We start from the raw sequence: 26,897 nt of genomic DNA on the forward strand, positions 1-26,897 counted from the left end.
TAGAGCGGGACAATCGCTTCCCTCGACCGACTAGCGATGCCATGCTTGATGCACCCCAGGATACGGCTGGCCCTCCTGGCTGCCAGGGCACACTACTGGCTCATATTCGACTTGCTATCAACCATAACCCCCAGATCCCTCTCTGCGGGGCTGCTCTCCAGTGTTTTGTTGCCCAGTCTGTACGTATAGCCAGGGTTGCCCCGTCCCAGGTGCAGGACCTGGCACTTGCTCTTGTTAAACTTCATGCGGCTGGTGATCGCCCAGCTCTCCAATCTGTCCAGATCTCTCTGCAAGGCCTTTCCACCCTCAACAGAGTCCACAACTCCTTCGAGTTTAGTGTCATTGGCAAAGTTGCTCAAAACACCTTCTAGTCCTACATCCAAATCATTTACAAAAGCAATGAAGAGGACTGGCCCTAAAATGGAGCCTTGGGGGACCCCACTGGTGACCATCTGCCAGCCTGAAGTGGCCCCATTTACCACAACCCTTTGAGCCCTGCCCGTCAGCCAATTGCTCACCAATGATACTGGAGATTCTTTGTGAGCTATCAAGAAAAAAAAACATGTTAACAGGAATCAAAATTCGAGTGAGTGACAAACACAGGCAGCTATGCACTAACTTTTGTTAAGCTTTCCAAGGAAATGTGTTCCTGAGCAGGATGAGAAATATGATTTAGGAGCTAAGGATAAAAAGATAAACAGCTTAAACTGCCAAGGTGATGGAAAGCACCAGTCTTTTGGCATACTCAGTCCCCCAGTCGGAGGTTTTAGTAAGATTTGGAGTAAAAACCCAAGTCCAAAACAGCTGTTTGTAAACAGTGTCCATTCAAAAAGCAGAAGGCAATTCAGAAACTGGAATAGAAGACATGCATTCCAGCATCTCCCTGTTATCTCACGTCTTCTGCAGAAGATACTTCCTCCACTCTTAAAAGATATCTGGAGCACAACCATATCAACAAGACATGAAGTTAGAATTAGAGAGCAAGACTTTAGACCACGCTATTCTTTGGAAGGAAGACATTTCAGTTCAATTAAAATTACAACTACATTACTTCCCTAGGTGAAATACTCTACTTAAACAAAAATGGCGAAATAAAGGAGTATTTGCTTCCGGGTTGCTGCGCACCTCAACGTCTTCCAAATTCAGGATTTGGCATCTATGGACCTTCTCCATTTCATCCATTTTTGGCAACACAACTTCTGCAGTATGAAGATAAAACGTTGACATAGAAGAGCAAAGTTAGGCATGGATGAAAAAAATTAAAATGCTACACATCATCAATAGGACATTTTAATACAGTACACACAAAGCAAAAGTCATTGATACTTAGCCAAGATTTTAGACATTACCAAAAAATTAGGTCAAATCTTTATTTTTGAGGGAGATTTAAGAACAAACGTTTGAGGATTTGCAAACATACACTGTTTTCGGGTTTGTTTTCCCTCTTATTGAGCACATTAAAAAATACATATATTTAAATGCAGGAGGAAAATAAGAATTCTGAATAACGTAGTAAGACATTAGAAAGAATTTATGTCAGCTTTTAATACTACTTAAGTTGCTCTGCACAGCAGCATTAAGTCATTTTTTGTTAACCGAGGCAAGGCTGTTTGCTCTTCTCTTAATAGTAATCTAAGTTTCATGTTGTAGAAAACAATGAAATGAAAGGAAAGGGAATTCTGAAGCAGAAAACAATTTTGTCTTCAGAAACAGAAATAAACCACAGACAGAAACTCAGAATCGCTAGGACTACTTTGCTTTGACTGTATCAAACTGTCCTCAGTTTCTTAAGCAAACGTTACATTCCCTTTTGTAAGTACGGAACAAAAAGTTCATTGAAAATGAAGGCACTTCTGATACTAAGAAAACTGCTGCGTGGGGAAAGTTAAATCGAATGAAAGTCACAGGTAAAGTAATCGTTTTGGTTCAGAAGACAACCCAGAAACCCCCTAGGCCCATATATAAAAGATGCTCAGGATGAAGATCTCTCATCAAACGGCAGTCCCACAACTACAACCTCAGCGGCAAATTAAACCAATTGGGCCCAAATTCTTTAGACATGAAGCACCTTCCAAGCTCATCCTCTCCCACACCCTCTCAGTCCAGGCAGACTTAACGAGCCATGATTACCCAATCCCAAAAAAGTCAGGTTAAACAGCTTGGCAATAAACTACAGAGGACCACGACTTCAAGGAATCGATCTATTAACAAGGACAGCAGGACATACCAGTGTAGGCCAAGGAAAGAGGTGACCGTCAGTAGAACAATGAAGAGAGCACCGCCTACGCTCACCAGCTAGGAAAACTGCTAAGCAGTGGAATGCTCGGACCAAACAGTCCGAAAGCCTGTGATACCTGACCAGTAACGGTCACTGGTGGCCAGTAGTTACCAGTAGCAACGCATCGCATACACGGGGGCACGTAAGGAAGTCTCAGCCTACACCCGAGTATACTGAACTCTCAATGCCAGGAGTGACAATACCTCTCTGTTGTCAAAACAAAGAGCGAGTTGAGGCCAATATCGTGCCATAGCACAAAGGCTTGCTAAGAAGGATCATTTTAGTAGGTTTGCAAGAAAAGACGACTTACTTTGTTATAAGTTTGTCAAACAGAAGGGATGGATTTGTAGTAGGGTAACGACTTCGTCGAAGTCTGCAGCTTCGGCTCCAAATTCCCATTTTCTCCATGGGCTCGCCTTGCAGCTTTTGCATCAGCTCTGGTCCTCAGCGTTCTGGTGACTGAAATGCAGAAACATATAAAATATTTTGAGACAGTAAAGATGGGATTATCTTGATTTCACCGTTGCTCTTGTAAAATGTAAACAAACAAACAAACAAACAGACACCCTGAAGCGGACTGATTTTTCTTTAAATACCAAATTAGAAGTCCTTGTCATGACCACTGCATTCCTCTTATTTATCGTTCTGCACGTTTAAACTATCCACTTAAAAGCGTGACCTGTAGAGAAACTTTTTCATAGACTGAAAGCTAGTCTGACGAAAACAGATGTGCAACTTTTGTTCCACGCAGGAGGGAAGTTTACTCCAGTTACTTCTTTTTTGGAAAAGCGAAAACAATCAACACCTTTCTCCAAGGTGTTTTCAGTCCATTTATGTAAAACTCTATCTAACTGTTCAAAAAAACTATTACATTGTAAGTCTCTTCCTAAGGCGTATATGTTTTATTACCCTGTTTAAGCATGCAGCACTTTCATTTCCTGCATTATGATCTAACAGCTCAAGGAGATAAGAACCGTTTCAAGAGAGAGACCCAAATACCAGATAACTCCAACCCACTGCTTTTCAGAAAAAAAACTCTGCCCATTGTTTACCATACAGCATCCTTTGGCACAGGTTTGTTGCTTGCACTCTCATTAAAATAGCCAAGAGCACAAGGGGAAGGTAAGAGCTACACCACTGTGGTAGTAGGATCACAGCTAAGATTTAATTTGCTGATTGCCAACTATAAAACTAAGTTTGAGCTTACTCAATAACAATTTACTTTGCACAATGAGAATTTGAATTACAGCACGTGAAATGCTGTATTTCAGGCCCCTTGTCCCCGTTTGGCCCACAGCTGCTAGGACACTGCCTGCAACTAAGGGATTTTTCCAGTCATCAGCAAGTGGCGTCACTGCACCAGGCGTGCCTGTTAACTTAGCATTGCACTTTGGTTTCAAGTCAAACTGCTCAACTTCAGTGAAAGCTTCCAAACATCAGTGGCTCTGTGCATCTCCTCACTGAACTACTCGTTAACTTACGCATACTGTAACACTGTAGTATTCCCTCCTATTTGCAAGAGCAATTTTCAATTATTTTGTGTCCTGCAGACTCCAGAAAATCCACGTAATAGACAAACCTGAGGTAAGGAACAGATTCCTTTGTGCCTACGAACAAGCTGGAATTCACACTGCTCTCTCCCCAAGCCTTCAAGGAATTCATAAAATAGCCTCCTATTTGCACCTACCTCTCTTCACAGAAAAGTCACTGATGAGTGAACGAGCTGACGGGTTCAGAAGGTTTTGGGGCCAAATGAAATAGATGGAGTGACCAAGTGCCATCCTCTTCAGTAACCAGCAGAAATAGGTATCCTAGGGAGTTACAGCCACTTAGCTGCATTAGATTCTCTTTATCAGTCTGATTTCGGCTTTGTCAACTGCCTATATTAAGAAAGAGGACAGAGGAGAGAAGGGAGAAAAGAATTCTTGGATTAGACCCATCGAGAATGGCAAATTTCACCAGGTTTATAAGCCAGTGCTCCATGGTATGCAAAGAAAAGCCTGTGGACCACGCGGAGGATCCAGATCCCAAGTCTGTTGCGTACCGTATGTACACAGGTCTGGATGTACACACATTTCCTAACTTGCTCATCTTGAACGCTCAAAAGTATGAGCAATAGCTCAGTGACCAAAGTCAAAAAGATACCTCAAAGGGGTTGGGAAAAAAAACACATGGTTTTAGAAAAGCAGAAGACTCACTGAGAAGAGGGATTCTAGTTTTAAGGTACCGGTACTGACATCAGCATGCTCATAGTCCTCTGCTGATTTTAGCTGGAGGTTTATCAGGACTCAACTCACTGGACTTTCACTCTTGCTTTTCAATCTATACATTGAACAGAGACTGAACATAGAGAAATACAATACCTTGAAAAGTGTCCTCTATTGACATTTTCACTCAATATTGCCACGCTTTCCTCAAAGCTAGAGTCTGAATGTGGCAGGATGCTTTTTCTCATTGATCTTAAGCAGTGTCCATTGAAACATTCAAGACTGCCAGAAGAATAATCCTATGAAAAGAAGGAATTATGGATTTATTTATGTGAACCACATAGATTTAGATAAAGAAATTCTGCCTCGCGCAGGTTTAGTTAGCTCTCCTGACTTGGTAGTGGGAGAATGGCAGGTAGAACCACTGAACCATGGAACCACTGCTGTGCTCAAGAAAAACCCTGAAAAAAAAAAAAAAAAGAAAAAAAAAAACAGCTTTCAAAACTAAACATTTTCTTGTGAATAACAATATATTCTTTGGATAAGCAAAACCTTTCACAAAAACTTAGTGTTTCATGAAACAAACAAACAAACAAAAAAAAAAACACTTTAATTTCAATTGGTCAGAGGAACAGTCAAGCCTGACGTTATACATCCTAGAATTAAAATCTAGTTAGAGTTTTTCTCCCATCTCCATACGTTGCCAAATATGTTTATTAGGAGCTCTCTCCAGAAAAGAGCAAGGCTCGTTATATCAAAGCTTAGAACCCTTCTTAATTGCTGTTGACCTTCGTCATATTGCTGCTCCTACAAGGATGAGTACTATCGTTTTTACTACAGGAGGGAAGTTGTGAAAACCTGGGGGGGGCTTGTTCTGCTTACAAAATGAAGTTTCATTGAGAGTATATCAAACTAAATTTTGCTCTGAAGTCAGAAAATAGACAAGATTCTTCTTCTACTCCTCGGCAACCACTTTACTAAGAGCTTAGTTAGTGCTTGCTCAAGATAATGGCAAAGGCATGAAGAAGACTGTCAGAGGAGGGCACTGGTAAGGGCACGTGGAAGAGCGCCTTTCTTCCTCCTGTTCTCTGTGCTGATGGAAAGGGGCCTCACGAGATGCTTGCCCTAGCACGTGTTTGAATCCGAGCACCTGAAACAACTCTTGAAGACATTTTTTGTTTCCCAGATCCAGCAGAGATGTAACAAGATCTAAAGCGTGACGAGAGCCAGCCTGGTCTGTCACAGAGATGTTTAACGTTTTTCCTCTGGGAGGCGTAAGAAAGAAATCAGAATAGAAAGCCTTACAACTTATTGTTTATAAGACAGCGGTCGTCGCCTAAACTTCATAAAACTTTACTGCCTCTTAGGATTTTCAAATGCATTTATTTGCACACCATGCTCCCCAGGCTGAAATGCAACGCAAGGAGCTGCCAGCTGACCCGAGCACATCGGTCAGCTCTGACTGCCTCGGTTTGAGCTCTGGCCAAAGGCACGCGGGGACCAGGACAGTTCAGGCGGTGCGCAGGGTGGGCTGCCTGGGCAGCCCCGCACACGCAGCCCAGTTCTGGAAGCAAGCCCCCAGACAAAACGCCATTCCCTGACACAAATGGAGTGCGACTCCAGTCCACAAAGTATGAGGGGAATGGAGAAAGAAACCAGCTCCGATGTCATTCTTGAAAGTGGCCCCGAGCTTATCTGAGGAAAGCTAAACTCCAGACTGAAAGAAGAACAAACCCTTAGGGAATGCCAGTATTGATAGCAGGGGGAAAAAAAGTGCAGTAACTCGGGAAATCTTTGTACATATAGTTATGCATTTGTTTGTTGACATCTCTCCAACAAGCACAGTGCCATGGACTTGTGTTATTCTTTATCGGCTCTTCTTTTATCTTCACCTTGTCTCAAACGAGGGCACAGCCAAAGCAGGAACAATGGACGTTGCTAACTGACCATCCTCCACTCCTACAAAGGCATCCCAACTCAGTGAGACAGCAGATATTGAGAAGCACTACGTTAACTGCAGCAAGCTGCCAGCAGAGCAGGAGAACTAGCTCATATCAACCGTACAAGGGTGAAAAAAATCACGCAAGAAGTGAAATCCAGTAGAAGCAAGTGGCTAAACCAGAACAACAAGGAAACTGGAGGAAGGAATTCTGTGAACTGTTTTGTATTTTGAAACTTACTTTCCTGCTACTATGAGAAGCGATCAACAATTGCTTCTAAAAAGTTAGCTGTTGGGTGTCTCTAAGGATGTAAGCGGATGCTCAAGTGCCAGCCAAACAGATAAGTGTGTTTAGCCTACGAGGCTGGGAGCTCTGGTGCCGAGTCCCTGCACAGGTGACTTAGGAAGGCTCAGCACGGAAAAGGGCCACTTTCCACTTTGCCCGAACCAAAAGGGAACTCTGGAGCACACAGGTGTCAAGCACAGGTCACAATAAAACCCCCTCGTTCGGCCTGAGGAATTACACTGGGGTTGTAAAGCTAGAGAGGCACAGCCTCCACAGGGACAGCAGCCGCTTACGGTCTGCCACGGGACTCCTTGGGACTGGAAATCTGGGAGAAGATAAAGCCATCAGATTCCAGTTTACCTTAGACTTTCTGCTGTATGCTCCTTAATCTAGATGGAGGAAATATGCCTGGAGATATGCCAGGAGATAAACGGCTTGCTGATATCGGGGAAACTGCAAAAGCTGCTACTGCCAAGTCTTTGTGCATCAGAAAGTAAGGGAAGAGACATTAGGACTTGAACACGCAGCTAGGGGCAGGATCATCATCTCTGTCATCTAGGGCACTTCTACATGTCTCCGCAATTTGAGTGCTTCAGCAAAGCCTGGCAGTCCTACAAATGAAACAAGAATGGCTCTGTGCCTCGAAGCATGGGAAAGTTCTGCAACGAGGGGAAAAGCACAAAGAAAGAAACCAAAACAAACAAACAAAAACTTACAACCCATTTCATAATAAGGATTCTGCTTTCACTTCAGGGAAAATTTTACATTTAACTTCCTCATTCCTGTTCCCACAATGAAAGCGGGCCAGCTGTTTTCTCTGCCTAACTTTGTATAGCCTTCCTTCATGTGCCACAGGCAGCTCAAGTCCTTGCAGGCTTTGACAACCAGTTCTCAGGTACACTGCAAAAGCAAAGTCGAGATCTTTAAGCAGCCTCCAGTGCCTGTTTGCAAAGAGAAGCCACCCCAAGGACTTCTTCCTTCTTAGTTCAGTAGTCTTGAAAAGAGGAGGGGAAGAGAAAAGCAAAACAAACAAAACAAATCCACAACCTGAATCCAAACAACCGAGAATCCTGAGCTCAGCTGCACGGAGACCCAGGGCACTAAAAGCATCCCTTGGAGGCAGGGCTCTCCCCAAGAGCTGTGAGCCGGATCCGCTCTGCTTTGCCATGCCATGGCTATGCGGGACGCCCCGCTGCACGGAGCCTGCCTTGGGAAGAGCAGAGCTTTAGCTCCGGCGAGCTGCGCTTAAAGCAGCCAACTCCTCCAAGTGATGCTGATCGGGGATGGAAGCAGCAAGACGGAGCTGGAAACGGTGTGGAATACTAGACGGCCTCTGCAGCCACGCAAGTTGCCCCTCAGAACAAAGCAGGGTTTTCCCCCAAACCATCAAAACCTTAAGGAAAGCTGTAACCAGATGAAGTCCCCCAAGGAAGCGTTTTTACTTAAACACTGATTCTTAACCCTGGTTCTTAGCGTTGCTCTCGCCCTGCACCTCTGCGGTTCCCTCCGCCTCCTTCTCATCACCTTTTTCCTCCCCTCCCTCTCCTTTCCTCCCTCCCTCCCTCCGTGCCTCAGCTCTCCTGCCACCGCCCCGCTCCCCGCCCTTAGGCTTAGGCCCTCCTCAGCCTTGTGCTCTGCCCCCCTTTAAGGGGGAGGGGGGGGGGAGGGGAATGCTGTGGCTTTGGTCGGTTTTCTAAATGTATTTGTCTTTTTTCATTTTATTTGGGATATTTATTTATTTATTTATTGAGGAAAGGGCGTCCCAGCCGCGTCCCTCACGGCAACCTCCCCCGGGCACGGCGGGGCCGGCCGAGGCCCGGTACCGGCCGGCGGGGCCGGCCCGGGCCGCCTGAGCCCAAGCCGGCTGCTACTGGGAAGGGAGGCGCCAGAAAGGGGGAGCTGGAAGCGGAGCTAAAGCCCCCGGGGAAAAGTTCCCGGCCCGGTTTGGGTTGCTGGAGGTGAAGCTGCAAGGGGGATTGAAAAGAAAATCTGTTTTATTGCAGAGGCTGTTTATTCTATGGCTCCCCAGGAACGGCAAAGACGCTGGTTGTTCGTGCTCTTGCTAACGAATGTAGCCGAGGTGACAGGAAAATACCGTTTTTTATGAGAAAAGCTTCAGACTGCCTGGGACAATGGGTGGGGGAATCAGAACGTCAGCTTCGCTCGTTATTTGAACAGGTAAGGTTGAAATGTGCAATGTATTCTGTCAGAGTTGAAACCATCATTTTTATGGTCAACATTTTTAAGTAGAACTTGCTCTTTTTTTTTTTTTTTTTTTTTTTTTTTTTGTTACTTTGGATCAGGGGCTTGAAACTGAGTTGTGTGGGGAAGGAACAAAACGAGAAAACTTTGCAAAGCAAGAGATTACCTCCCACCAAAACAGCCACTGAAAGTCTGCAGGAGGCAAGAGATGATGGCTTTGGATGAGAGGGAAACAGATACAGGCTGGAAGCATGGTTATTTAAACTCATAAAGGAAGCTTGCTTCCCGAACCTGTAATTGAATTAAGTTCTGACTCGTGGTTTGTTTGTTTTTTTGTTTGTTTGTTTGTTTATTTGTTTGTTTGTTTTTTATGGTAGCCAAAAGCTGTAGTAAGTACTGGTATGATTTGTTTCGTGTCGCCCAGTAACAGTGGGTTGCCACAGACTGCCATCTTCTGTTAGTCATGCCAGATAGTCCATTAGCTCTATAAGTAGAGGTCCCAGATGCTAAAGTGAAAAATCGAGTTTAGGTGACATTCCAACCATAATGTTTTTGTGCATTTTTTCTTCAAATACTGCTGTTTTACTCTGTGTTTTCATTCTGGGCCTATCAGATGCGACCTTCAGTTATTTTCTTTGATGAGGTAGATGGCCTCGCTCCTGGGCAGTGCAGTAAACAAGACCAATTCATAGGCAGTACATTTTTGCACCTACCTAAAATCTGCTTGATCTTTGGGGAATAAAAAAGAGGATAATGACCTGCTTAATTTCCTGTGAACACATTAATTTATCCTGAAAACTCGTAACTCATTGCCACTAAATTTCAGGTGCTTTTAAATGATAGTTGAAAACAATACACTAAGCCTGATATCAGCACGTGGTCTGTGTTAACTTACCTATTTTTTTATGTCTTAAAATGAATCTTGTCCTTAAAAAGCTTGTCCTTTTTGACTACTCATGGAAGAAAGTCATGTGGAATGTAACAAAATTTACTGAACTGGTAAGTCTAAATTATGTTTTTCTGTTAGTTCCATTGTCTCAACACTTCTGACACTTCTGGATGGCATAGACAACAGAGGGGAGATTGTGGTAGTCGGAGCCACCAACAGACTAGATTCTACAGATCCTGCTTTACGGAGACCAGGACGCTTTGACAGAGAGTTCCTCTTCAACTTGCCAAATAAAGAGGTGAGAACTTAAATTCAACGTTAATGCTAACGTGGCAAAGTCCAACTTTATAGAAAAAAAAATTTACAACGTGAGCAAAAGAGTGATATGTGGAGACACTGTGTCGTACCGTGGAGGGCAAATCTGGTACTGAATATATATGGTCAAGATGGTACCGCCAAGTAGTTAGTTCTATAATCAAATCTTTGATTTCCGAAGTTGTTCCCGTTTGCTTAATTATTTAATCCACGTGGGCGCTTTCATCTTGACACTGTGTTCTTGGTCTCAATACTTCCTTTATGAATGGATAGGGGACGTATTTGCATTTGATTGTTCCCCGGATCAGTGGTAGTAGTTTGAGTCATAATTATTTTCTTCTTTATGGTAATTGTAGCAGCTTGAAACATAGCGCTAGAAGTGCTTTCTGCGAATTTACTGACTGAAAAGCAAATTTGATGAACTAATGAGACTGTCACAATGAAAGTTTGCTCAATTTTAGAGAAGTTTTTTGGAGAAAAAAGATCTGTTTCTGGATAAATTTTTCATTACAGCATTTTCCTCTGGGTCATTAGGTCTCATATTTTGGAAACTTATTATAGAAGGTATAAATGCCTTTTCTTTCATTGCAGGTTCCTATCAAAAGTTCAGTGTAACAAACTAAGAAATACTGGATTTCCTGGTTGAAAATGCAGAGTGTATATTACGTAACTGTACAATACTTGAAAGTTTAGCAAATAAGAAAAATGTATTAATATATGAGGGGTTTTGAGGGAAGATTGTTTTTTGTTTGTTTGATTTTTGGTTTGTTTGTTTTTGTGGGTGTTTTCAAGGAAAACTTAGGACAAGCTAAAATGCGATGATTTTGTTTCCAGGCTAGAAAAGAAATTTTCAAGATTCATACTCGTGACCGGATCCCTAAGCCACCGGACCTGTTGCTTGATGAGCTAGCTGAGAAATGCATTGGTGAGACTGAAAACAAAATGGATTAATGCTTGTGACTAAGTTCTAAAGAATCTTAGCTTGTGGCAGGCAGTACCCAAGCTCTTGTGCCTTGCTGCACAACTAGTCCATGAGTCAGCTGGCACGCCTTCGTAGCCATCAGAGTTAGATGCTTTCATCTATTTACTTTTTGTTGTCGTTCTTCTTGTTGTCTGAGAACATTGAATGGTTTTGGGGCATCTTCCTCAAGAGTATAGTTTTGATGAGGAGTCTGCTTTGGCTTAATAAGCACAGGATATCAGGCAGCGAGCAGCATAACAAAACTTCCCTGCAGGGCGGTAGCACTTTCAAGTCCCTGTTAACCTGTTTAGTTTTGGCATTACAAATTCTTTAAATGTTGCCTATTGTAAACGTGGGCCTTGACTAATGTAACATCTGATTTTTGTTTATTAAGGTAATGTGGTGCAGATATAAAATCCTTATGTGCTGAAGCTGCGCTGTGCTCTCTGTGTCGACGCTATCCTCCGATCTACGCAAGTGGGGAGAAATTGCGACTAGACGTTAATTCCATGAAAATAAAAGCAAAGGCTTTTTTGATGGCTGTGAAGAAGGTTGTTCCAGCTTCAAACAGGATTGTGGCTTCACCTGGACAAGCACTATCACCCATTTTTAAGCCGCTTTTTGAAAATTCAGTAGCGAATATTTTACAAGCCGCGCAGAAGACATTTCCGCATGCAGAGCTTGCGCTAAAGAAGGACCGACAGCAAGGTATAACCGTAGCATCCACTTCTTTAAAATTCTGCCAGAGCAAAAACTTGTGGTTTGTGCAATCAGCATACAGAAACGTTTCAGACATAATGATGGTAGAATTTTATTATTTGCATGTGCGTGTGTTTATTTTGGGAATATCTGGAATATAATGCATAGGTTTTATTCTGGATTCTAAACTGAAATGCCAAATGGAAGCTCTGAATGACTCAGCACCCGGTAGAGGACTATGCGTTCTCTGCTAAAGCATCCTGCTTCTGACAGTAGCTAAGACAATCAGCACTTGTAGAGGTTGACTGAAGGTTTGAAGTGTAAGGCACCTCTTTTCCTTTAAAAATAAAAACTCAGCTACTTGGAGGGGAAGCATTTTTAGGTTGGTGTTTTTAATTCCTTTCTGAAGAACATCGGGACCAGGATACAAGTATAACTGGTTTAAGCTAAATATTGTTTTAGCTATCATGATTTTTCACCAGTCTCCTAATTTAAATGATTGTGGAAGCAGAGGGGCTAGGGGATTGGTAATTGCGCTCCCCCTCTGCTGTCTGCCTTCTATCTTCTCCTTCAGTTATCTTTAAGGAGCCTTACGTGAAAGACGCATTGGTCTCTCTGCCAGGTCTCAGTAGTCGTAGAGGAATGGAATTCTGTGACCAGCACATCCTTAATCCCCATGCTTTCATTGTGGGAACCTCCTCCAGAAAGAAAGGGTCTTGTTTTATAGCTATTTAGCAGCTCCAGAAATTGTTCCTAATCCTTTATTCTAAGGGGGAAAAAAAATCACCAACAGAGTAGCGTACCTTATACATACACGTCAATGGGACCTAAGACAGCTTTACAGAGACTTGTGCCATCTCCTTAGATCTGTGGTGGGATGAACTCTAGGAAATAGCATTCGGTGTATGCCCTCAAATGAAGCAAGGGTTTTGGCACTGATTTAGAAGCTGTATTAATGCAAGAGAAAGGGGCACAGGCTATTCAGGAAAGTTAACAAACCTCTTTTGTCTTTCAGACAATTTAGATCCTATTTACAAGATGATATACTTGACAGTGATGACGACGCATCCTCAATCTCTGGAGATGAACTACCAGATAAAATGCCTGACAGACCCGAGGAAAAATTCCTCTGTTTCTGCAGGTAAAGAAAGATGGGTCCCCATTATGTTACATTCTTAGGACTGCTGAGTCTTTGTAAACAGTTTCAGCTGTTAAAAGTGTGAGGGTTGGTAGATGAAGGGGGAACATGAAGTTTGTGTGTTGAAGGGGTGCTCGGTATTCTCAAGAAGAAAGTGTGAAGGGACTAAAGTTCTAATGAAGTAAGTTGCTCTAAATGATCAAAGGGAAGAGCCCAGGCTTCTCTTCCTGAGCCAAAGTGATCCGCAGACTACTAGAACATGTCTACTTAATCCATGGCATTCTTTGAAAGACTCAAGACCACATAAACGTGCTGTCTGTCCTTTTAGCTAAAAATAGCCAACTTTCTGGATTTGTGTTGCCACCTTTTGCCCTTCTGTTTTCCAGGACTGCTAAACGAGTAGTGAATTCTGTAGCAGAAAGAAAACTGAGAAATGGCTTGTTAAAACGCCTTGAGAAAAATTCAAACGGTGTTTTTATTTGTTACCATTAAGCCACCAAATTGTGTTATCTTTTGGTATTTTAATGTGGAAGTCACGTAAGCCCACGGTTGGAAAGTTAGATTGTGTTGTCACAGTCAGGTCAGTTATTTTTCTCACTTTCTGTTGCTGTGCTGTCCAGAAAATGTTGTCCTTTTGAGCAAAGTTGACTCTCTAGCATCTTTGATTTAAGCCAGTAAGGGTACAGCCTTATTGTAGTGGGAAAAAAAGCAAATGCTTCTCGCAAATATATTTCCTAGTAGGAAAGCAAGATTGCCAGGCTATTAATTCGCAATCTTGGTTTAGTAACGACTAGGAAACATAAGGGAAGAAGATGAAACAATTAGAATGACTGAATAAATTAGCTGGAAATCTTACATGTGTTTAATGTACCGCTGTCATTTAAGCAGTCCAGTTGTGTGCTGCTTTAGATATGGCCCATGTGGTTCAGCGCCCACATCCATTTTTTTCTAGAAAAGCTGTTCTGCTCCTTTCTTGCTACCTTCTCCAGTAACTAGGGCCACATTTCGGCTAAACTTGACAGATGTAGAGATCTCTCAGGTACTTAAACTTGAGACCTTCTGAAGGCTGGTGTATATGGGAAGTGATGAGATCCAGATTGGTGTGTGCTGAGAAAGTTGCTGTGCTCCCCCATATCAGGTAGCAGATCAGGTGTCGTCTATGTATTTGGTTAGACAGTCCATGTGTACACTTGAGGAGTCATTACTTAGCCCAGCCAAACGAATAGCAGACATGATAGAGATGGACAGGATTTCTTAGGGGGAGGTATGGCACAAGATTGTAAGAAAATGGGCTTTAATAGTCTTCCTGATCACAGAACAGCTTATTATTTGCTGGAAAATGGAGATTATTTGGGGGGCGGGGGGGGTGGGGGGGAGTATATAGGAAAAGTACTTGGAACATCCGTGTGTCTATTCAGCACCTCATTTCTAAACTTGTTTTCTTATGACTCTTGTTCTAGGAGTGCTTACTACAAACCGCCATCATGTCAGCCCCATCTGCTAATAGTAGGAAAAGCGGGATATGGCCAGGTTTCTTATTTGGCACCCGCGGTGTTGCATGCTTTGGAGAAGTTTCCCGTTCACACCCTGGACCTATCCCTTCTGTTTACAAACATTGCACCGCCAGAAGAAATATGCGGAGAGGTATCTTTTTTCTTTTTATTCTCATAGGATTCATTGACTGTATGTAAAGGATCAATTGAGTTGCAAGTAAGGTAAGCAAAATTCATTGGTAATGGAGGTGGCCTTGTTTTCATGTGCTGTTATGTTTGCTTCTGTCTGAAAATCCACTTTTCTTTTAGAGAAAACCATAAACATTATGGATGTTGTACACATCCACATTTTCGATACCAAATTTTACAGTGAGGATGTTGCTAGCAGCTCAGGAGGCTGGGAGGTGCTGTTAATAGACCTCTCTTTGTGGAAAGAAATGCTGCTCTCAGTGGGATCCAGAAAGTAGTTCTCATTGCCTTACAAGACTGTGTGCTCCCAGTAGATGGCTCTGTATCAGACCGCATGTCGTGTACTTTTTGTAGCCTTCAGCCTTGTTTTTTATTCTATCTGTAAGGCAGCTAAGGTCTGGGGCTTCTGTTTGTTTTGTTTTTACATGTACATATACAACTTGTGCTGTTGCAGTATGTGCAATCAAAGCATTAAAATTCACAAAACGCTTCATTTACAAACTGATGTGGTTTTAACTCGAAAAAATAAACATAAGCAGATTTGGTGTTTTTACATTTAGGCAGGAAATCCTTTTTGTTGTTTGGCATCACCATCTTAAAATATTTTTACCTTTAGTAAAAACATTTGTGAGCCGTACAAGTAAGGACAGACCCGTTACATGACTGGATAGTTACGTCTTAACAGGCTACTCTACGTGTTTTAGTTTTCTTATCCAAGCATTCCTTTTCACTAGGTGATCCGAAATGCTCAGAAGACAGCACCAGCATAATTTGTGCAAAATATGCAGTGCTTGAAATGTAAATGAGAAAAAGATATTTTTACTGAAGAGATTTCTTCTGACAGTCTGTCATTTCATGCTGTACTGGGTAAACTGCTAATAATGCAATTTAGTAGAGAATTGAAACGCTTTAATAAAAAAATCAGCTTCTTTCTTCATATGAGCCAAAGCTTTCTAAGCTGGAAAGCCGAGATCCAATTTCTGCTTAAGGAACTTTGAAATCAATTTTTAGTTGTATTCCTAAACAAGCTGCAGTAAAAGTACATGCATAACTTGGTTGACTTCTGAGCGTTTACATTAAAGGAAGGTGTTCAAAACAGGAACAAGCTGTTCTCATTCTGATTATTTTGTCTCAGTTACTGGGGGAGAAAATGGGTCTTACCTAGGTGTGTTTATTGTCAAGTGCTTTGAAAGTGCTTAAGTTTCCGCAGAAGTTTTTGTGCTGGTTCTAAATTCCTTCTAAAATAAGTATTGAAATTCCTTACCTACCTTTTGATACTAGAAATTGAATAATGGAGGAAACCCAAGAAGTACTAGCTACTTCAGACACCTTCTTTTGGTACAGAAATAAAAACGCAGCAAAAAGCCCTCACTTGTCTACTGAAGCCTTTCTCTTCCCTCTATAGCCATAAAGGTTCTAACTAAAGGGCAGCAAGGCAAGTAAATACAAAGTAAGCGGTCTTGGATGTGGCGAATGCCATGACTTCATCAGTGTATCGTACAATCCTTTCATTGAGATGTAATTCTGCAGGTGTTTCTTAAAGGTGATATTTGAACTTGCCAGGCTAAGCTGTGAAAATCTAGCCTTTTAAGGCCAAGAAGATAACTTCAGTTTGTCTTCTTCAGGTTATTACTAATTTTAACAGGTACTCATCTTTTTGGAATAGAATATGGTTTTTTTGTGGCCTTAAATCTGAAATGTTTTTTTCTCCTTCTGCTTTAGATCCAAAAATGATTTCTTAAGGAATTTGGAGAAGTTTACGAGTAAGGAGGACAGAGCAAGAATTTTTGAGGACCTAATTCTAAATCGAACTGCTAAGCCTCCGGTAAAGAAAGCAGGTGAGGATATAAGAAATACATCTAAAACCTTCCTAACTGTAAGTTACTAGCTATTTGGTATTTCCTTTGCTGGTCATTTTCTATCGGTAATTTTTCATATGCTTGCATGTGAGTACTGTGAATTGGCTAATTTTTCCTGATTAATTGAAGTTCGCCGGACATTGCAAGTCCTGCCTGTAGCGTCACCAGCTGAGCCTCAAGAGCCGACAGAGGAAGAAGTAGGACTGCTGGAGGAGGAAGTGGAGGATACGTTGCGTGAACTTAGAATTTTCTTAAGGGAGGTTACTCAGAGACTTGCCACTGACAGACGTTTCATGGAATTTACAAAGCCCGTTGACCCACAGAAGGTAAGCGGGTGTTGATCTGTGCGTACCATCTTATCTGTGTGTATTTGTAATTTCTCAGTGTTTGTATCACAGAATCACAGAATCGTCTAGGTTGGAAGAGACCTCCAGGATCATCCAGTCCAACCTCTTACCTAATACTAACAAGTCCTCCGCTAAACCATATCACTAAGCTCAACATCTAAACGTCTCTTAAGGACCTCCAGGGATGGTGACTCAACCACTTGCCTGGGCAGCCTACTCCAATGCCTAACAACCCTTTCAGTAAAGAAGTTCTTCCTAATATCCAACCTAAACCTCCCCTGGCACAACTTTAGCCCATTCCCCCTTGTCCTGTCCCCAGGCACATGGGAGAACAGACCAACCCCCACCTCGCTACAGCCTCCTTTAAGGTACCTGTAGAGAGCGATAAGGTCGCCCCTGAGCCTCCTCTTCTCCAGGCTGAACAATCCCAGCTCCCTCAGCCGCTCCTCATAAGACTTGTTCTCCAGGCCCCTCACCAGCCTCGTCGCCCTTCTCTGGACTCTCTCGAGCACCTCGACGTCCTTCTTGTAGCAAGGGGCCCAAAACTGAACACAGTACTCGAGGTGCGGCCTCACCAGAGCCTAGTACAGGGGGACAATCACTTCCCTAGCCCTGCTGGCCACGCTGCTTCTTATACAAGCCAGGATGCTGTTGGCCTTCTTGGCCACCTGAGCACACTGCTGGCTCATATTCAGCCGACTATCAACCAGTACTCCCAGGTCCTTCTCGGCCAGGCAGCTTTCCAACCACTCATCTCCCAGCCTGTAGCGCTGCTTGGGGTTGTTACGCCCCAGGTGCAGGACCCGGCACTTGGCCTTGTTGAACTTCATACAGTTGACCTCAGCCCATCGGTCCAGCCTATCCAGATCCTCCTGCAGAGCCTTCCTACCCTCGAGCAGATCGACACACGCACCTAACTTGGTGTCGTCTGCAAACTTACTGAGGGTGCACTCAATCCCCTCATCCAGATCATCGATAAGGATATCGAAGAGGACTGGCCCCTGGGGGACTCCACTAGTGACCGGCCTCCAACTGGATTTGACTCCATTCACCACAACTCTTTGGGCCCGGCTATCAAGCCAGTTTTTAACCCAACGAAGCGTACGCCAGTCCAAGCCACGAGCAGCCAGTTTTCTGAGGAGAATGTTGTGGGAAACGGTGTCAAAAGCCGTACTGAAGTCAAGGTAGACCACATCCACAGCCTTTCCCTCCTCCACTAAGCGTGTCACTTTGTCATAGAAGGAGATCAGGTTTGTCAAGCAGGACCTACCCTTCATAAACCCGTGCTGACTGAGCCTGATCGCCTGGTTGCCCTGTAAGTGGTAGGGTTTGTATTTCTCAGCATTTTGGGGAAGGAAGGTTTAACTTTGTTTTTAGGACTGCACTGTTGTGATTTTGCAAGAAGCAGGCAGGGCTTTTACTTCTGCTGGCTCTCCAATATCTGTGATCGGATTATTCGCTGAAAGCCCTGGTCAGACCAAATGCCAACACAGTTTGCTCATGAAAAGGCTTTGATATGTAGGCATGTTAGAGCACTGAAAAGCACAGAGATCTTTCTTTGTAATTACAAACAGTATTTACAGGACTATTTTACTGAAGTCTGAAGCTCTGTATTGGACTGTCAGTTTCCGTGGGAACAGGAGGAGAAGCAGCAGTTTGTAAAAGAAGTTTTGAGATTCTGTTCTCTGTTTCATCTGGAACTCCTCAATATGAGATCAGCCTTAAGTGCTGTGTGTTTTCTTTTTCCTCCCATTTGCTGCTTAGGTCCCTTCTTCTCCTTTCATGTATTCAAAAAGTCTAAACTAGGGGCATATACTTCAAAGACAGATGTAACTGGAATATGCCCGCGTATCAGCAAAGTCCTGTTCGCGTAGGCATCCACTGACTTTTCTTCCCCTTTCCTCCTAGGTTCTTGAGGTGAGAAACATCTAGACAAATACATATGTCCACATGCAAACTAGTCATCAGGCTCCTCTTACGGTCTGAGTAAAGAAATCAGCACCCCTGAGCCCAGTTATCCCATTCTAAAGTAGATGCCTGGAATAGATGCTTCAGAGGTGCAATTCGTGCGCCTTTTTCTCAATGTCAACAACAAAGAGAATGTCGGACGGCTTACTCAGATTTCATCGCTGTGATTTTTCTGAGGCAAAGTGAAATGACTCTCCCACCCTCGGTGTTTGTTCTCTACCATGCACATGCTTCTGACCTCTCTACTTCTTTTTTTCTTCTCGTAGCAGCTGTAACGCCAGTTGAAAGAGCCCTTCCATTTTTGAGAAGTGAAGTGGTTAATTTCAGCATCTTCTGATGCGTCACAAGTATTCGGGGTTTTAAGAAGACATTTATTGAAAGTTTTTCCAAATAAATTTGGTAGACAGCGTAGAAAACCTCTGAACACATCTATTTGATTGGCAGGTACCTGGTTATGCAACAATCATTAAAGAGGCAATGGATCTTTCAACAGTCCTCAGTAAAATTGACTCGCCCCAATACCTAAGTGCAGGAGACTTTCTGAAGGATATTGATCTAATCTGTAACAATGCCTTAGAATACAACCCAGATCAAAGACCTGCAGGTGAGGATGTGCTTTTTATGCCTAGTTTAAAAAATCTGCCAGATGTATAGATGGATAAATGCTGTGTGTGGACAGTAGTCTGAATGGATTAGATGATTTTGGATATCCACAGAGAACATTTCTTACCGGGTTGTAAATATTTTAGCATTTTGCTACTTGGGCATGGAATTGGGATCTGTGTTCACAAGGAACTAGTGCTTTTGTTTTAATAACTAACTTCTATGTTGTTATGCTGAAACTATTCACTGAGATAACCTTTCAGAACCAGCCTATGAAGAGAGCAAATTTTTCTGTGATCCAAATAGTTTCATTGGTTGGTAGACAATATTCAGTGAATGTCTGAACCTACCTTTCATAAACCCATGCTGACTGAGCCTGATCGCCTGGTTGCCCTGCAAGTGCCACATGATGACACTCAAGATAATCTGCTCCATGAGCTTCCCTGGCACTGAGGTCAAACTAAGAGGCCAATAGTTCCCCGGGTCTACCCTCCGGCCCTTCTTGTAGATGGACGTCACATTTTCTAGCTGCCAGTCTACTGGGACCTCCCCTGATAGCCAGGACTTATGATAAAAGATGGAAAGTGGCTTGGCCAGCTCTTCTGCCAGTTCTCTCAGTACCCTCGGGTGGATCCCATCCAGCCCCATCAACTTGCGTACATCTAAGTGCTGTAGCAGGTCGCCAACCATTTCCTTGTGGAAAAAGATGAAGATAAAGAGCAAGCTCTGGATCCAACTCCTGAGTCAAAAAATCCCTTTAATATAAAGTCCTCTCATCAAGGACGTATCAGATATTAAACTGATAAGAATAGATACTGCACTTGATCTTAGCCAAAAGGCCGAGAAGCACATGAGATGGACAGTTTGAGAGACCTGGGCTCCTTTGGCCCTGGGGTATAGAGGCTCCAGGCAGTACAGCAGTACGCAGAGACCGTTTGAGGGGTGGTTTCAGACATGTAGGTGCTTTTCCTCCCAGTAGAAAAGAGCATGAGAAAGAAATGAATATCACAAAATGCAGCTGCAGGCACTGAGACTGAGGTGGAAGAGAAAGGTTTATTGAAGGATGGAGGTCACCCAGAGCCCCTGGCTTTGTGTTTCAGGTATTACTGAGGGCAGATGGAGAGACATCAGTCAAGGCAGGAAGGTGCTCAGGTGAGAACAACGTGGGGAAGCAGTGTGGATACCAAAGTCCTGCAGGGAAACAGTTGTAGACATGGGACAGCATAGGACAGTGTGTGGTGGTTATGGTCAAGTTTTTTTTGCACGGCTGAAAGTCCCCAACAGAGGGAACACCTTTGTCTGCTGATCTCTGACTCTTGTCTTTGTCAATGATGCCTATGAGGAGACAACTCATCCTTACAGCAATAGGGTCTCAATGCCTCCTCATCCCCCTCCAGGAGCTGTCCTCCTGTAGCCTTGTACTTGGCATTGCCCTTACCCACATTGCACTGACCCAGGAAGAGCCCTAAACCCCAATGGAGGGACAGGATCTCCCTTCCCAGAGGCTGGGGTCAGGGCCCAGCTCTTGGACTTCATGGGACACATCAAGGTTTCCTCAGCATCAGGGCCACCTTTACTTGGCCTAGGTCTCCCCATCATCACTGCCTGCACTTTTCTGTTCTAACAAGTCCATGGGGAGGCTTTGTCAGTAATGTCCCTCAGTGGGACTCATTGATGCTGTGAGAGGCTTTGGTGTTTGCATCTGCATTCTCTACTTGAGAAATGTCTTCCATTTCCTCTCAGTGTCTGAGGCTCCTGGGCTCTGCCCAAACCCACTGGGGTGGGGGGGGGGTGGGGGGGGGTGGTGCGGTGGAGGGCAGTAAAATGCCTTGGGCTGGGCCTGTGCTGCTGAGCTGGGATGGCTTGTGGGATGGAGGGAGGGAGCTCCTGGGAAGCGGGCAGCGCTGCAGAGAAACAGCTCTGCCCAGGAGCAGCTCCTCTGCAGGGTGCAGCAGGGCTGGGGGCACTGCCTGCAGCTGGCATGAGGAGAGGAGAGAAGGGGGAGAGAAGTTCAGGTCAGCCTGGGCGGGGAAGGGGAAGGCAGAGGAGAGCTCGCTGGGGAGAAATCTTCCCAGCCACCTCCCCACGGTAAGTCTCTGGGTGCAGGGCAATGCCGCTGCGCGCCCTGCCAGGCTCTCCTGGAGCTGGCACATCCCTCAGCCGATGGGAGCTGTCAGGAGGATGCTCGGTGTTGGAGTTGAAGGGCATGCAGGGCTTGTGTGCTGCAGGGTCAGTGTGCAGGACCCGAGGGCTCCCTTCTCTTGGGGCCAGCTACAGGCTGTGCAGCTGGGGGTGCAGGCTGGGGTACCCAGGGATGTGGTGCAGAGCAGGGTCTCTGCTGTACCCCAGGGGCTGTGTGCTGGGGCAGGGCCTCTGCCACCTGCAGGCTCAGCACTCAGCCTGCCTGGGGAGCTGCCCAGGGGCTGTGGGGAGAAGCTGCGGGTTGAAGGAGCCCCCGGCAGGGCAGGGCAGGGTCCTGCTGCTGCCCAGAGCCTGCTGCCTGAGACAGGCCACTCACAGCCCCACACATCCCCAGGCTGAAGCAGAACTGCAAGGCAAGGTCTACCAGAAGACAATGCACTTTTTAGAATCTGCTTCAGTTTCCTGCCCATGTGCTGAGGCAGAGGGATGGTAATGGAGTAGTAACATCCATATTGGAGACTAAGGCTCCTTGAGCATTGCTACACGTCCGTGAGGCACCTCAGAAAATCCCTTCACAAACCTCACCCTACAGACAGTACCAACATCACCTTTGTTGTTTCTTGAGGAATTATTTGACTTTCTCCTCATGTCCTGCAAACAGGGAGATGTCCCTGGCCAGTGGACTTCTCAGATCACTCTGGGTTCCCTTTTACATGATGCTGTAGACCAGGACTGACTGCTGCAGAGCACACAGTACAGCCCCCCTGCTTTGTTGTGGCACCCTCACTGCACCAACCAGAGGTAAGTCAAGGAGCTGCAGAAAGCTCTTCCTGAAAGGAATGAAGCACAGATTATTGCGTGGGAAGGTGTTCTTTGAGACATGTGATGGCTTTTGGTCAGAGAAGTAATCAAATTTTGCACTGTCATTTCTTCGTTTTGTCAGGCTCCCTTGCTCAGTGTAAATGTGTAACAGCAGCTCCGTCAACGAGTTCCTCCTGCTGGCATTCACAGACACGCGACAGCTACAGCTCCTGCACTTCGGGCTCTTCCTGGGCATCTACCTGGCTGCCCTCCTGGGCAATGGCCTCATCATCACAGCCGTAACCTGTAAGGCCTGGCTGCTCCTGTAGCTTGATGCCAGAGCTGCTGTGTGGCTATGCTCGGACTGCAGGCAGGGACAGGCAGTGGGCACTTGGGTGACACAGCTGGCCTCCAGAACAGCATTTCCCTCCTGAAAGGACCGTGCCTGAAGGCTCACATCTGCTTTCAGAGCTGCTGACATCTCATCCAAATAGTTTCATTGGTTGGTAGACAATATTCAGTGAATGTCTGTAAAATTTCAGATCCTCTCGTTAGGAACAGAGCCTATGTTTTGCAAGACACTGCATATTCTATAGTGATGAAAGAAATGGATGCAGAGTTTGGGTGACTTTGGGAAGAACTTAAAGAATCTTGTGAGAAAAGAGGTATGTGCTTTGATGCTATGTTTTTAAAACTTGTCTCTGCATTTGTAACCGAAAATGCCAGACAAAGATCTTTGCTACCTATTCTTTATTGCAAGGTCTCACCTCTCCAGCGCGTGCTCCATGTAACGGCTCCGAGACGCCACAGCAAAACCCTGCTACTGAATACAACAAAGCGGGTCAAGAGAGTAAGGAAAATGCAAAGATGACAGCGGCACCTGTAGATGCCGGTACACCCCTTTGTAATGGCAAGTTGCATTTCATTCCGTTGCTCATGTCATTCCTACCTTCTCTGTTCTGGTGACATAACAGGTTTCTCTGATGCCTGGCTCTTTATGCCAGAGGCCTTACGTTTTCGAGTTTACTTCAAAATGTGAGAGAGAAATCCAGAGGTCATTCATTCAATATAGTTATGAACTCAAGTTCAAAGAAAGTTGGTTTACAATATAGAAAACTGGCTTTGATGACCCAACTGACATCTAATAGCCCCTAAATTGCTAATTCTTGAGGTAAAAAATGTTGTGCATGGGAGTTTCTGAATAGTCAACTAGTTTTTAATTATGCAAAATGGTATTTTTCCCCCATTCCACCCCTCTCTTCCCCAAATGCTGAAATCTTTGCTACCTCATACCGTGATTGCAGCTGAAGGAGGGAAGTCTAACTAGTGTGAGTGGGAATTTTGCCACGGACTTCCCCATATCCTTTTGCAATACTTTGTAAATACCACGAATGTTGGGCTTTTCTGTTGGGCAAAACCACAAAGTTTGTTTTTTTCACAAAAGGTGAACTGAATAAGGAAGCATACGAGGTATAAGTCTTTACATTTTTTTTCTCCTTTGAATATTCCCTCAAAATTGTCTCTTTAATCAAACTCTTCCAAACACGTATTCAGCTTTTGAAGTCTGCAGCTTGATAACAGACTCGAAGAAGAGCTTATTTCCAAAGGCTTTTCTGATGTTCATCTGTATTAGTTCCCGTAATAAGACAGGAAGTGACTTTATCGAATAACCTCACATTGTATTAATACTTCCCGTCCAAAGTAAGAATCCTCTGCATGTAAAATCTTGAAGGCGGTTGTTCTGTGAATGAAATTATGTAGTTGTGTTGTGTGTTTTTTTTTTTTTTAAATCTAATAGCAAAGTGACCCCATTAACTTTCAACTCTTTTCTCGACATATGTAGGGATACAGACAATGGGACCTCAGTTCCTTTGTTTTCCTTGTCAGTCAAGTAAGATGAAGATAATGGATTTTGAAGAAAGAATTCTTTTGGTAAAGTTTTGTATTACTTTTTATGCTGTCTCTTTGTGGGTGAGTCAGAAAGAAAGCGCAGAAGGAACAAATCTGCAGGTACTGCAGCAAAGAGAAGAAGGAGTTTTCAATTCGATAAAGAGAATGAAGTACCGGAAGATGACCAAAATGGTAGTAGTGAAGAAGAGTTTCTGGAAAAAAATGTTTCTGACATGTATCAAGCTGAAGGTGAGTCCACACAAAATTATTTTGTGGAAGAAAGTGAAGGTGTTCTTCAAGAACAACAGACACATAGCAACGAAATAGCATTTTCTGGGATAGACAGTGAGAGAAGCGGGGGAGATTTTGATATGACTAAACCTGATGCTGAAAAGGAGAGTGCCAAGCTTCCTGGACATTCAGCACTAAGATGGGAAACTCTAAATTCTGAAGAGCAAAATTCAAGTGGTAAGTGAAAAGTCCACCAGGTCATTTAGCACCTTACTCTTGCTGAGGAGGATTACACTATTTATTAGCTCTAGCCTTCAGTTTCACTCTATTTTTTCTGTTACAGCTCTCAAGAATCATCACACGGTTTATTCCGTAATGATGTTGCTCCTGTAATTATGTAAGCCAAGCCCACGTATTTCTGTAGGTGCTGTTTTTTTGATTCTGAAGTCTGTTTTTTCGAATGGTGCCTAACTGAAAGCCAGCAATCACTGACATTCTTTAATTATACGAGGCAGTTTCCAATAATGAGCAGCTTAGGTTAAAAAGCTGCACTTCAAGATGTGTGGCTCCAGAGTAACATGTGGAATAGGAGACTTATGCCGTAATGTTGCAGTGTAAGATGTGTTTCCTAACCTGAATTGGCAACATGACTGTTTTTTTTCCCGCTATTACCCTTTTTTCTAGTGCTTTTTGTTTGATTGGGGGGTGTTTGTTTTTTGTCTCAGTTTCAAATTTTTATGGAGCAGTGACGTTAGCTGGAAAGAAGGGAGAAGCCAAGTGTTTCTCAGTGAAGATGATAACAATTCTGTCTCTGTATTTGTAGGAAGAGATTGTTTTGCAGGTACAGGATACTTCATTGAGACTGTATTCTACATAAACAGAAAACCTGACCGAAGAAATTTGTGTCATTCCAGATTCTTAGACACTTCAACTGACTCCTACTGGACATTCTCAGGTAGGACAGCAACAGATGAGTGTTGAGAACACCGTGGAAGCTTCTACAGAGCCAGACAATGTAGTTATTGTGGATCACTATGAGCTCAAAGTATGTCTAATTCCAACTTTTTTTAATACTCAAATAGGACATATTCTTGTGATCTGTACAACTGCAAATTAAGTCAGTTGTTAAGCAATGCCAGTTAAAACAATTAATTGGAAGGACATATAGATTGTGAAGTAATTCAACCTATAATGCACTGTGACTGTTTAGTTTCCACACCTCGTGTAGATTTCTGTAGGCTACCGTTTGCTTTTGGTCAACTGTAGTTGAGGAGACAGTTTCTTTGCTTAATTTTTAAGGTAAAAGGCCTTGTTGCATTTTAAAATACCGCACTGATGACCTGCTAGTACTATTGGTTATAATTGTTGTTTTAACAATTTTTATGATGGGTTTGAGGGCTTTTATTTGGGGATGTTTATTATGTATTTATTTTTTTTTTTGCATGCTTTGATGTATTAGGAACCTGAAAAAGGATCTTTATTTCTTGCAGTGATGATTTTAAACCTGAAGATAGCAGGTTGACATAAACTAGCTAGCCATGGATAAGCGACTACTTTTCTGAAATTCCTTCAAAATGCAGTATTAGGATTTCCCATCCATACTGTTGCAGTGTAATAAGGGTTTGCCAATCCCTCACGGGAGGAAAGTGGTTATCCTAGGCTCCAGTGGGGGAAATGGATAAGAGTGGCCCTAGGTACGTGAGGAAAAAGGTTCCTTTGCATGAGTTGGAGAGGGCATGAGTAAGGACCATCTTGAGGGGAGAGCAGAATGAGGGAAATTAGAAATTAGAATGAGGAAATTAGAATTTAGGAAAATTGCTAGGAGTCATGGAGGTTGGCCCAAAACAGATTAGGACTGCTGTTTATGTGCTGCATGAATCCTGTGTGGGAAGAATATGACCAGATAAGAATCCTCTTTTGTAAAGGGGCTTGTCAACACTATTTTTGTCACAAGTATATAACAAGAGTTTGAGACTTCTCTCTAGTCACACTCTAATCTCTTTTTAACTAATATGCTTGACCATCTGTAATTTGGGAGATTTCTGCCTGTGCCAGTTTTACACTAATGAGTCAAATTCTCTGGTCTCGTCCTGTAAAAGATGCTTTCCGAGTTGTCAGAACTCAGCAGAAATCTGCATGAGGCATCCATGGTCCAAGTCAGGTGTTCCCAGTATACGTTGGATATTCAGTCTTCTGATTCCAGATCCTTGAACCCATTTGTCTTGGGGTTGCTTGTGCTTGAGAACAGATAAAAGTTGTTATACCTATCAGTCTGCCCTAAAAAGAGAGTGCCTCTTTTTTTAGGCACTGGTCATCTCGATCTCTTCTTCCACAGCTGAGAAGGAGTTAGAACGGACACTCTGTTCCGCCTGTGAAAGAGAGAGGATTCTTTGGATTCAGGGAGGCCGCTCCTGAAAAAATGAGATCTTTTAGCTTGAGCAGGGCTTTACTTGTGTTATC

At 43.7% G+C, this 26,897-nt stretch overlaps 1 protein-coding gene, 3 long non-coding RNA genes and 1 pseudogene across 9 annotated transcripts; 2 read left to right on the top strand and 3 right to left on the bottom strand.

Moving 5' to 3' along the window:
* Positions 1–238: 238 nt before the first annotated feature.
* LOC121063433 lies at positions 239–2,488 on the bottom strand. Of its 2 annotated transcripts, XR_005815975.1 has the most exons (4): positions 2,224–2,488; positions 2,069–2,170; positions 1,126–1,199; positions 239–935 (listed from the first exon to the last, which is right to left on the bottom strand). It is a non-coding gene; the product is annotated as an uncharacterized LOC121063433 (long non-coding RNA). The 2 variants fall into 2 exon arrangements; XR_005815974.1 differs by having other exon boundaries at positions 1,126–2,170.
* Positions 2,489–4,111: 1,623 nt separating this feature from the next.
* LOC121063434 lies at positions 4,112–7,896 on the bottom strand. Its single transcript, XR_005815976.1, has 5 exons — positions 7,758–7,896; positions 7,427–7,610; positions 7,071–7,321; positions 4,642–4,784; positions 4,112–4,158 (listed from the first exon to the last, which is right to left on the bottom strand). It is a non-coding gene; the product is annotated as an uncharacterized LOC121063434 (long non-coding RNA).
* An 8-nt stretch (positions 7,897–7,904) lies between these two features.
* LOC121063428 lies at positions 7,905–12,808 on the top strand. 2 transcript variants are annotated; one of them, XR_005815967.1, is made up of 6 exons: positions 7,905–8,022; positions 8,714–8,888; positions 9,940–10,099; positions 10,956–11,041; positions 11,472–11,785; positions 12,792–12,808. It is a non-coding gene; the product is annotated as an uncharacterized LOC121063428 (long non-coding RNA). The 2 variants fall into 2 exon arrangements; XR_005815966.1 differs by lacking the exon at positions 7,905–8,022 and adding an exon at positions 8,032–8,394.
* Positions 12,800–26,897, top strand: LOC121063425 (ATPase family AAA domain-containing protein 2-like). Of its 4 annotated transcripts, none has more exons than XM_040543853.1 (6): positions 12,800–12,917; positions 14,375–14,558; positions 16,340–16,434; positions 16,585–16,781; positions 19,215–19,374; positions 25,261–26,403. In XM_040543853.1, exons 2-6 carry the CDS (start codon positions 14,437–14,439, stop codon positions 25,416–25,418), a joined length of 732 nt encoding a protein of 243 aa, XP_040399787.1. In that variant the 5' UTR covers positions 12,800–12,917; positions 14,375–14,436; the 3' UTR covers positions 25,419–26,403. The 4 variants fall into 4 exon arrangements, with proteins under 4 accessions (XP_040399787.1, XP_040399789.1, XP_040399788.1 ...); XM_040543855.1 differs by having other exon boundaries at positions 12,813–12,917; positions 25,319–26,897; XM_040543854.1 differs by lacking the exon at positions 12,800–12,917 and adding an exon at positions 13,981–14,052 and having other exon boundaries at positions 25,261–26,407.
* LOC121063437 lies at positions 20,057–20,224 on the bottom strand (annotated as a pseudogene).

This window comes from Cygnus olor, unplaced genomic scaffold (genome assembly GCF_009769625.2).
Source record: "Cygnus olor isolate bCygOlo1 unplaced genomic scaffold, bCygOlo1.pri.v2 scaffold_95_ctg1, whole genome shotgun sequence".
Lineage (NCBI taxonomy): Eukaryota > Metazoa > Chordata > Aves > Anseriformes > Anatidae > Cygnus > Cygnus olor.

Excerpts from the sequence above, each read along its gene's own strand:
- LOC121063425 (XM_040543853.1), top strand. The coding sequence starts at position 14,437 with ATGGCCAGGTTTCTTATTTGGCACCCGCGGTGTTGCATGCTTTGGAGA. Across the intron at positions 14,559-16,339 it reads CAGAAGAAATATGCGGAGAG|GAATTTGGAGAAGTTTACGA; the intron begins GTATCTTTTTTC and ends TGATTTCTTAAG. Across the intron at positions 19,375-25,260 it reads CCCAGATCAAAGACCTGCAG|GAAGAGATTGTTTTGCAGGT; the intron begins GTGAGGATGTGC and ends CTGTATTTGTAG.